The sequence below is a fragment of the Drosophila obscura genome, unplaced genomic scaffold (genome assembly GCF_018151105.1).
Source record: "Drosophila obscura isolate BZ-5 IFL unplaced genomic scaffold, ASM1815110v1 contig_87, whole genome shotgun sequence".
Lineage (NCBI taxonomy): Eukaryota > Metazoa > Arthropoda > Insecta > Diptera > Drosophilidae > Drosophila > Drosophila obscura.
Window position 1 is genome coordinate 973,623 of NW_024542880.1, and position 10,892 is coordinate 984,514.

The 10,892-nt window shown below is 47.7% G+C and overlaps 1 protein-coding gene across 1 annotated transcript; it reads right to left on the reverse strand.

Annotated features, from left to right (window-relative positions):
• Window positions 1-626: 626 nt before the first annotated feature.
• Window positions 627-2,211, reverse strand: LOC121405243. Its single transcript, XM_041595865.1, has 3 exons — window positions 2,148-2,211; window positions 1,290-1,964; window positions 627-1,204 (listed from the first exon to the last, which is right to left on the reverse strand). Exons 1-3 carry the CDS (start codon window positions 2,209-2,211, stop codon window positions 627-629), a joined length of 1,317 nt encoding a protein of 438 aa, XP_041451799.1.
• Window positions 2,212-10,892: the final 8,681 nt, after the last annotated feature.

Sequence of the window (10,892 nt, forward strand, 5' to 3'; positions counted from 1 at the left end):
GGTTAAGATCCGTCGGCACGTGATGCCAACAGTGGAATTCGCAACGCGGCGGACAGTTCCAACTTGGGTATGGTTAGCGTCTTTAAAGGCGCTGCCTTGGACTTCGAGCAGAGTAAGCGGGATGTGGTAAGTCCTTGGCTGTCCGATCTTATGTAAACGCAAGCTCCATATGCGGTTATGCTGGCGTCCCAGAATGCGTGCAACTGGAGAGATGAGTTCGGGAGCATGACAAAACGAGGGAATTTATAGTTATGAATTATGCGTAATTGAGATGTCATGTCTGACCACACTGTCGACAAAGGTTCAGACAGTGCATCATCCCATCCTAGCTCCTCCTTCCATAAGCTCTGTAAGAATATTTTGGCTTTAGACAGGACAGAGCGTTTGGTGGGTGGGCCGTCTGGCATTATTTGCGAAAAATTGAACAACAGGCTATCTGAAGTAGGATCCCATACAAGCCCCAACGCCTTCGCTATGTCCGTTCCATCATGAAACTTGAGAAGCTTCTCCCTGTCTTCCTCCGGCTCCTCATCAAGCACCATAGGCTCATTGGAGCACCATTTGCGTATGGGAAAGTGTCCTCTATGCAGGAGATCCTTTACTTGTCGCCATATCACATTCACCTCTTAAATTGTGTCACCACCAGACATGAGATCGTCCACGTAGAAATCCCTTCTTACAACTTGAGCTCCTATAGGAAATGATATCTCCTCGTCGTACGATAGCTGGTGCATGGCACGAATTGCCAAAAAAGCGGCGGGCTTTGTTCCATACGTCACGGTCTCCAGCTTGTACACCTTGATTTCATCAGTAGGCGCTTCTCGCCAAAGGATGCATTGCAAATATTCATCCGGGTTCGATATCCGTACACAGCGATACATCTTGCAGATTTCTCCACAAAGTGCAATCTTCAAGAACCTGAACCGAACCAGTGTGTTGAATATTTTTGGCTGAATGGTTGGATCCGCCATCAACAAGTCATTGATCGAACGCCCTGATGTGGTCTTTGCGGATCCATCGAAGACAACACGAAGCTTCGTGCAGCTGCTGTCGAGTTTTTGAACGCAATGATGCGGCAAGAAAAACTGTGCCAATTTCTGTGTGTTGGAGGCCAAAGACATGTGCCCTAAGTCTAGATATTCCTGAAGGAACGCGCTATACTGAGCCTTTAGTGACGGATTTCTTAGCAACTTTGTCTCAAGACCTTTGAATCGACGAAGAGCGAGACAGAATGAGTCGCCAAGGGCCTCAAAACCAGCAGAAGCCAAGAGCCGAACAGAACCATTGACCATTTTCCAGCCGAGCACAGTTTTCCTTGAACAATCGCTCGCAGAGTGTATCCTCACTTGATGGAACTGCCTCAGATGAGTAACAGTTTTCAAGCTCCCAAAAACGCTTCACAACTTCAGACAGAGAATCCTCTTCTTCCTTTAGTATGTGCGGTCGAGCTGCCGCAGCCAGAGCGCAGCGATTGGTGATGTAGTTGGCCAGACCTCCAGAGACGATCCAACCAAGTTTGGTGTTCTGGAGCGACGGCAACCTTTCAGCCAACTGTATCTGTCCAATGCAGATCAAATCGAAAAATAGACCCGCCCCCATGAGCATATCGATTTGCTGAGATCTATAGAATAAAGGGTCAGCCAAGCTTATATTCTTAGGCAGATCCCAGCCAGCAGCATTAATGTCGCAATGCGGCTGATAGTCAGTGATGACCTTAGTAACAACCGCCGTGAAAGAAGACTTGTATCCACCATCCTGAGACTGCATAACAACTTCCACTGCCTTATTAAAGCTGAGCGACGATTTTCCAATTTCAGATATCGAAATGGGCGAATGACGATGATTTAGTTGTAGATGGCCAGCTGGACGGGACGTTATGAAATTGAGCTGAGATGCAGAATCAAGAATCGTTCGACAGGGCACCAGCGTTCCAGCTCGATTCCTAACCAAAACGATGGCTGTAGCTAGCAACACGTAATTGTTTGGGATACTGGCAATAGTTAAAGGGTGAGGTAAGGATGTCGAGCATGAAATTAATGCGGATGTTTGATTTTGAGGCACGCTTTCCCCTACCGTGGTTGGTGAGGATGCAAACGGGTTTTGCGACATATGGAGCAATGTATGATTCTTAATTTGACATTGCTTACAATTTCCAGACTTGCACTGCTGCAACCCATGAACCTTGCGGAAACAATTGAGGCAGAGATGCATTTTCTTTGCTTCCTTGTACGGCAAGGTAGGTGCCAAATTAAAAAAAAATGCTGCATTTAGTTAGGATGTGGTCCTTTCCGTCACAAAACAGGCATTCAGCGTGGTGCTCCAATTTGACAGCTTGTTGATCGGTAAGTCCTTTTCCCATTTTTCCCGGGTCTTGGCAGATCCCATCTCAACACCATGTAGCCCAAAGAAATCTGGCCAGTCTGCGTAGTCTCCACTGAAGCGCGTCAATACCAGATGCAGCAGCCTTGACCTCCGTGATGAAGTGTTGAACGGAGCATCTCCGGAAAAATGATGAGGCATGGCCGTTGAGTTTGCCTTGCCCAACTCGCAATCATCTCCAAATAAACCGCCGTAAAATCGGACCGCGCGTCGCCGTCGAGCACCATCAGATCGAGCCTTTCTAAGCTGGTCTGTGCAATGTTAAAATCAGCGTACATTGTTTCATTATGCTTTATTCGCGCACGTAGATCAGCCTCGTCAAACTGAATTATAGAGTCATCGGTAATAAATGTGTTCATAGCCACGAGTTGGCACTGGATCGACTTCGCCTTTGCTCTGTAAAAATCAACCTCACTAGGGCCAGCAGGCAAAGCATGACCAATATCATGGTTTTCTGCCATTTTATTAGCGTCACAAGAAGTTCACACACAAATCAGAGGCACTACTTAAGTTTTCAATTGCAAAATATAACACCCTGTATGCGCGGGTCAGCTGAAGATCAAGCGACGAAAAACCAACGGTTCGATTTTAGTTATTCTTTTGCCTTAGTGTTGGAGCGTAGAGGCGTTCGAAGTTCCACTGATGTTTCCCACAGATAAATATGATAGGCAAATCCAAATTCTTCAATGTATATTTCGGGGTTTATTCTGGTGCTTAGGTTATATATATGTATTTATGTTTCGCGTGCAAAGCCGACCGTTTGCTTGTGGGTGAAGAAGCGCATTGAATAGATCGGTGGCGCTCAAGCTGCCGAGGGCTGTCGGCGGCGAGAACGGGAGCGTGAGCGTGGGCGGGAGCGAAAGCGTGGTGAGTATGCGCGCGAAAGCGCGTCTCCGGGGGGAAAAACGCTCATAAGCGTGAGAGCGAGAGCGAGGGCAACAGCTTGCGTAGCTGGATTGCTAACAGTGGTGTGGCTGGAATGCCCACAGAGCTGTTACCCCGCCAGCGCCGTCCTCACTCTGAACATTCTCCCCCCCCCTTGCAGGATTGCAAAAACTCTATATGCTCCGATTTGGAAGCAAGGAGGTTGCTGATGAATCCGGGATTCCTATGCCGGGGCGGCTCGCAGGAAGACGAGGGCGCACATCGGCGCTGTACGCTGAAGATAAAGGCTGCGGTGTCGCAGAGGAGCCAGATAGGCGCCGAGACTCGGGAAGGTGGAGTAACGTGTGGTGGCTCCGGTTACACACGTTACACCGAATACCGCTTCGGCAATCCTGGCCGGAGTGTCGGTGGGACAGGCAATTGGTGCAATAGCTGAAGTGGAGGACAGCTTGGAGCCTCCTTTCGGAATCCAGGCGGAGAAAGCGGCGGCATTTCTGTAGAGGATGGATTTCTGAGCAGACTCGGCATTGGTAGGACTTAGTACCTCGGGAACGTCTGCTCTCCACGGTGCTGTCGAAACGGGATCGGGCAGCAATGTCTGTATGTGGAAGGCTAGGGCCAAATGAAAAAGTTGAAGAAGCATTAGAAGTGAGCTTTGAACGGATGACGGGCACATTTGGGACATTGGAAGCTACTCTGCAAATTCGACAAGAAAAGGATGCAATTTGATGGCTCTCCGTATTGGACACGGGACTAGTAAGCACCCAACCAAAAATGGTTTCTTGGCCGAGAAGAGAGCCACATATGTTGGGCTGCAACCCGCTTGACAATACCGATGGTAGGATATCGGCTCCAGGCAGGACATCGATTGGTGAGCTCTCGAAGAATGTAGGATCCGCCAGTGGAAGACTCGGCAAATCTTTTAATAAACTTGGCGAGAAAGGATGCAACGGAAGATTCTTTGCCAATTCCGGGATAACAAAGGCTGTGGCGTTTAATTGTAAGCCCGGTCTCGTTGGGGAGTGAATGGAAAACTGACAGAGCTTATCGGACTGAGCGGACACTGTCTGATTGAGGCTGGAGATCTGTGTCTGAATACGTTGGAATGGCAATTTAATTGTGTTGAAAAGGCGTTCCGTAATGAACGTTGCCTCGGAGCCCGAGTCGATCAGAGTTTTTCCCAAGGTGCCAAATATTAATAATTGCCGTGCCTAGAGGCGTGCCGGAGGCGAAATACGTCTGATCGTTAGGATGAGGTTCGGAAGAACTTGAATTTTCTGCTGAAGGTACTGGTCGATTGACGTCTGGCCAAGCTGTCGAATTGGGTACGGATGTGGAATGTGACTCGCTGGAAGCTGGATTGCCACGATGCAGAAGCGTGTGGTGTCGTCCTCCACAAGTGTTGCAATTGTGGGAGCTTGAGCAGTCGCGAAGCTGATGGCCTCTTGCGAAGCAATTTAGGCACAGCTGTTTTGTCTTAATGCAACTAGAACGTGCATGGGCGGACATGTTGAGAAAGCGCGGACATAATCGGATCGGGTGATTCTCCTTGGAACAGAGATCACAAGCGCTCTTGCTCGGATTCACGTTGCTTTGGAACGAGTGCGCTGTCCTTGGAACAGGACTGCCTTGGGAACGCAACGGATTGGACTGGCTTTGGGAGGATGGTGGATTCTGACTGCCTTTGGCGGGTGCCGGATTCGGAGCGCCTTGGGAAGTGGAAGTGTCAACCTCTCTACCAGAGACAATCTAGGATTGTTGATCACGACCGCAGTGAACAGATCCCGGAATGTGGGCCAGCGGACGTAGTCCCCTGAGAATGCCTCAATATTGACGGGAGGCAGTCGACAGCCGCCCTGTTGGACTGGCTGTGAAGGAGGAAGAACTGTGGATGTGGCCAGTTGGGCATTGAGGTCACTGAGGCACTGCTCAAATACCCCATAGCATTCACCGTATGTGTCACGGATGTCCGCTTGGATATTTGGCTCCTCGTCAGTCATCACCGCGGAGCAGGCCTTATATTCGGCCTCGACGTCCGTCCACATGCTGAGGATTTGGCCACGACGGACCTCGGACAGAGAGCCGGATGGGGCGGCGGTGATGCGCTCTGCCAGGTGCGACAGTCGGCCAATAGCGGCGACCAATCTGGTCCGAGCGACTGAGGTGGCGGATTGAGCCATTGTGATGCAGTGGCGAGAGCTGACGGGGCTGCTAACGAAGGAGCCCTTCGGATCTTGTTTGGTCACAGCTGGAACCTTAAGAGTGACAGTAGACGGGAACAGAACCGATTTGGTCCTTGCCGCAGGGCTGCTACTGGCTGCTCTCGGAGTGAGGGGTGCCTTGATTCTCTGAGTCAGCGTAGTTCCGGAGGCGGACGAGGTGCGTAGCCAGTTGAAAGAGGTCACAGGCAAAAGCTGGTTGCCGTCCTTGTGACCTGTTGGCATATTCCGAACTCACACACGCACAGAAAATCGGATTTGGAAGGGAAACAAATATAACCCACTTATGGAAGGCTGTCAGGAAAGAGGCCTCGAGCTTGTTGGAAAACAATAGTCGGGTCGACTCGGATTGTTTGAGATCGCCGTGAAGTGAAATTTCTCAAACAATGAGTGACCTATATTTCGCTGAGCCGAGGAGAGGACCGGTCACACTGATTTGGCCAATATTTTGCAAATGTTGTTAGTGCGGGCTCCTCCGTTTACCTCTTTGACGCAGTCGTGTTCAGAACTGGGTTATTTGCGGATGGACGGCGGACGGAATGGCAATTATCTCTTCGATAGTTGATTGGAATGGGCGATAGTTTGCTCTTTATGTCGGTTTGGATCGACAAAGTGCAGATAAACCTAGTCGCCGTAAGCGTTACCGGAAGCTACAGTCAAGAATATGACTGCGGAGTGGGCGCTGGAGAACTATCGGGAGAAATACCGAAGGAAAACAGAAAATATCGGTAAAAGGATGACGAAACGGTTTAAATAAGAACTCGTGGATCGTTTAATTTATTTCTTGTAGTGTCGGTGTGTTTGTTTGGAAATTGTCTTTTTTTTATTTTTTATTAATTTATTTTTGGTCGAACGCAAGACTCGGTTACGATACCGATATTTTTGGATTGCGCCACCTCTGATGCACGAAACAAAAAAAAACAACAACAAAGGACCGAAACACCAATTTGCCAATTGGCAGTGGAAATTGCCAAATAATTACTATAAGTGCGCCGTGGAGGATGTTGGAGTTGGGGTAGCGATCGTGAAAAGTGGCTGGAGTGCACGAATTGTACGGAATCGCGAATTTTATATTAAAATTGGCACTTGCGCGGAGTATGTATGTAGTGCAGAGGTCGGCAGCGTCGTATGCACTGTGCATAGGAAAAAATTTCGGGCAGCGCAGTCGGCACACGTACAGCGTAAAGACTTCGTGTGGTTTCGTTATTCTGCCTGATGACGTACCAGCAGAGAAAATTCTGCTCTGCTGACGTCGCGGATGAGAAACATGCTTCGGCCTATGCACAAACGGCTTCATATTCTGCCCGCTTGCCTCAGCGGCAGAGAAGCATTCGTGTGCCCTTTGCACAATTCTTCGGCTTTCGCAGCGGCAGAGAAATAAGTAACGTATTTGACTTCGTGTCTGTTGTTTTCACACACAAACGCACCAAAAAAATGTGTGAGTCTGTGTGCCGACCCCTGATGTAGTGTATGGAGCGCGGTATTTTTCTACGGGGAGTGGTATTTTTATGGTATGGAATTATGTATGTTATGTATATATCTGGCAATATATGTCCGTTCCATCATGAAACTTGAGAAGCTTCTCCCTGTCTTCCTCCGGCTCCTCATCAAGCACCATAGGCTCATTGGAGCACCATTTGCGTATGGGAAAGTGTCCTCTATGCAGGAGATCCTTTACTTGTCGCCATATCACATTCACCTCTTAAATTGTGTCACCACCAGACATGAGATCGTCCACGTAGAAATCCCTTCTTACAACTTGAGCTCCTATAGGAAATGATACCTCCTCGTCGTACGATAGCTGGTGCATGGCACATTCCATACGTCACGGTCTCCAGCTTGTACACCTTGATTTCATCAGTAGGCGCTTCTCGCCAAAGGATGCATTGCAAATATTCATCCGGGTTCGATATCCGTACACAGCGATACATCTTGCAGATGTCTCCACAAAGTGCAATCTTCAAGAACCTGAACCGAACCAGTGTGTTGAATATTTTTGGCTGAATGGTTGGACCCGCCATCAACAAGTCATTGATCGAACGCCCTGATGTGGTCTTTGCGGATCCATCGAAGACAACACGAAGCTTCGTGCAGCTGCTGTCGAGTTTTTGAACGCAATGATGCGGCAAGAAAAACTGTGCCAATTTCTGTGTGTTGGAGGCCAAAGACATGTGCCCTAAGTCTAGATATTCCTGAAGGAACGCGCTATACTGAGCCTTTAGTGACGGATTTCTTAGCAACTTTGTCTCAAGACCTTTGAATCGACGAAGAGCGAGACAGAATGAGTCGCCAAGGGCCTCAAAACCAGCAGAAGCCAAGAGCCGAACAGAATATTGACCATTTTCCAGCCGCGCTTCACAACTTCAGACAGAGAATCCTCTTCTTCCTTTAGTATGTGCGGTCGAGCTGCCGCAGCCAGAGCGCAGCGATTGGTGATGTAGTTGGCCAGACCTCCAGAGACGATCCAACCAAGTTTGGTGTTCTGGAGCGACGGCAACCTTTCAGCCAACTGTATCTGTCCAACGCAGATCAAATCGAAAAATAGACCCGCCCCCATGAGCATATCGATTTGCTGAGATCTATAGAATAAAGGGTCAGCCAAGCTTATATTCTTAGGCAGATCCCAGCCAGCAGCATTAATGTCGCAATGCGGCTGATAGTCAGTGATGACCTTAGTAACAACTGCCGTGAAAGAAGACTTGTATCCACCATCCTGAGACTGCATAACAACTTCCACTGCCTTATTAGAGCTGAGCGACGATTTTCCAATGCCAGATATCGAAATGGGCGAATGACAATGATTTAGTTGTAGATGGCCAGCTGGACGGGACGTTATGAAATTGAGCTGAGATGCAGAATCAAGAATCATTCGACAGGGCACCAGCGTTCCAGCTCGATTCCTAACCAAAACGATGGCTGTAGCTAGCAACACGTAATTGTTTGGGATACTGGCAATAGTTAAAGGGTGAGGTAAGGAGGTCGAGCATGAAATTAATGCGGATGTTTGATTTTGAGGCACGCTTTCCCCTACCGTGGTTGGTGAGGATGCAAACGGGTTTTGCGACATATGGAGCAATGTATGATGCTTAATTTGACATTGCTTACAATTTCCAGACTTGCACTGCTGCAACCCATGAACCTTGCGGAAACAATTGAGGCAGAGATGCATTTTCTTTGCTTCCTTGTACGGCAAGGTAGGTGCCAAATTCAAAAAAATGCTGCATTTAGTTAGGATGTGGTCCTTTCCGTCACAAAACAGGCATTCAGCGTGGTGCTCCAATTTGACAGCTTGTTGATCGGTAAGTCCTTTTCCCATTTTTCCCGGGTCTTGGCAGATCTCATCTCAACACCATGTAGCCCAAATATCGCCGTTACGTGTGCCTGGAAATGAAGGAGCTTGTTGTCGAAACGATTAGTAAGTAATTGTAAAGCTTTGGCACAGTTCTCATCGGATATTTCGAGGGAACGTATGGTTTCTAGTGCTACCCCGTCTAGGCTAGCACGTAGATACTGGAATTTTTCCAAATTACTTAGCTCCTGCTCATTGTCCACCACAGTTGAAAACATCGAGAAGAAATCTGGCCAGTCTGCGTAGTCTCCACTGAAGCGCGTCAATACCAGATGCGGCAGCCTTGACCTCGGTGATGAAGTGTTGAACGGAGCATCTCCGGAAAAATGATGAGGCATGGCCGTTGAGTTTGCCTTGCCCAACTCGCAATCATCTCCAAATAAACCGCCGTAAAATAGGACCGCGCGTCGCCGTCGAGCACCATCAGATCGAGCATTTCTAAGCTGGTCTGTGCAATGTTAAAATCAGCGTACATTGTTTCATTATGCTTTATTCGCGCACGTAGATCAGCCTCGTCAAACTGAATTATAGAGTCATCGGTAATAAATGTGTTCATAGCCACGAGTTGGCACTGGATCGACTTCGCCTTTGCTCTGTAAAAATCAACCTCACTAGGGCCAGCAGGCAAAGCATGACCAATATCATGGTTTTCTGCCATTTTAGCGTCACAAGAAGTTCACACACAAATCAGAGGCACTACTTAAGTTTTCAATTGCAAAATATAACATCCTGTATGCGCGGGTCAGCTGAAGATCAAGCGACGAAAAACCAACGGTTCGATTTTAGTTATTCTTTTGCCTTAGTGTTGGAGCGTAGAGGCGTTCGAAGTTCCACAGATGTTTCCCACAGATAAATATGATAGGCAAATCCAAATTCTTCAATGTATATTTCGGGGTTTATTCTGGTGCTTAGGTTATATATATGTATTTATGTTTCGCGTGCAAAGCCGGCCGTTTGCTTGTGGGTGAAGAAGCGCATTGAATAGATCGGTGGCGCTCAAGCTGCCGAGGGCTGTCGGCGGCGAGAACGGGAGCGTGAGCGTGGGCGGGAGCGCAAACGTGGTGAGTATGCGCGCGAAAGCGCGTCTCCGGGGGGAAAAACGAACATAAGCGTGAGAGCGAGAGCGGGGGCAACAGCTTGCGTAGCTGGATTGCTAACAGTGGTGTGGCTGGAATGCCCACAGAGCTGTTACCCCGCCAGCGCCATCCTCACTCTGAACACTTAGCTTCTCAGGGCTTTGCACTGCGCTTGAACTACTAACACACGCGCAACAAAAACCGTTTCAGGGCGGGGTGCTTGCACTCAGTTATGAGACCGATGTCCATATATATATATATATAGAAATGTATATAGGCTTTTTAAACGCGAACTTTTCACCAAACTACAGCCAACTGCTGGTAGTTGCACGATGTAGCAATCACTGCTTTGTATTTGTGTGTTTGGCACCGAATTGTGCACAAACAGCTGGATCGCGAATAATCAATTTCCTGAACGATATAGGCAATTTGAATGTTATAGACCGTGGTACAGGCTCCGATCACGTCGGATTCACCAAAATGTTTAGAGGATGATATCGAAGTATATCACCTTGACGCAAATATATATAAAAACGATAAATTGGCTTTCTATATATGTTGTACGTTTTAATTCTGTTTGTGGTCGGAGCTGCACTACTTCGATCTGCGCTCAGAAACTGCAGCAGCAGCCAAATGCTCAGCGAGAGCGCAAGCCTTAGGGCGAGAGAGATAACAGAGCGATAGACAATAACAAAACATAGTACAACAAACAATTATGCTCGGTGGCATTAACTTAATGCTATGTATTCTAATTACACTACTCGACAAAATTGAAATTTTGATTTACGCTGTGAACCAAAAGGACTTTTTCTGATAGATTTTGGGATTTAAAAATTTTTGTAGTACTTTATTATTTTTTTTATAATGTCATTTTTTTTATAGGAATTTTTAAAATCTGGTATTTTTTTCTTGGTTTTTTTCAGAGGTAGTGCTTCTATTTTTCACATAACTTTAGTATCTTATATCTTGTTGCATAGAACTTTG

Excerpts from the sequence above, each read along its gene's own strand:
- LOC121405243 (XM_041595865.1), bottom strand. The coding sequence starts at position 2,211 with ATGCATCTCTGCCTCAATTGTTTCCGCAAGGTTCATGGGTTGCAGCAG. Across the intron at positions 1,965-2,147 it reads GCAGTGCAAGTCTGGAAATT|CTACAGCCATCGTTTTGGTT; the intron begins GTAAGCAATGTC and ends ACGTGTTGCTAG. Across the intron at positions 1,205-1,289 it reads CTGTGCTCGGCTGGAAAATG|GTCTTGAGACAAAGTTGCTA; the intron begins GTCAATGGTTCT and ends GTCGATTCAAAG.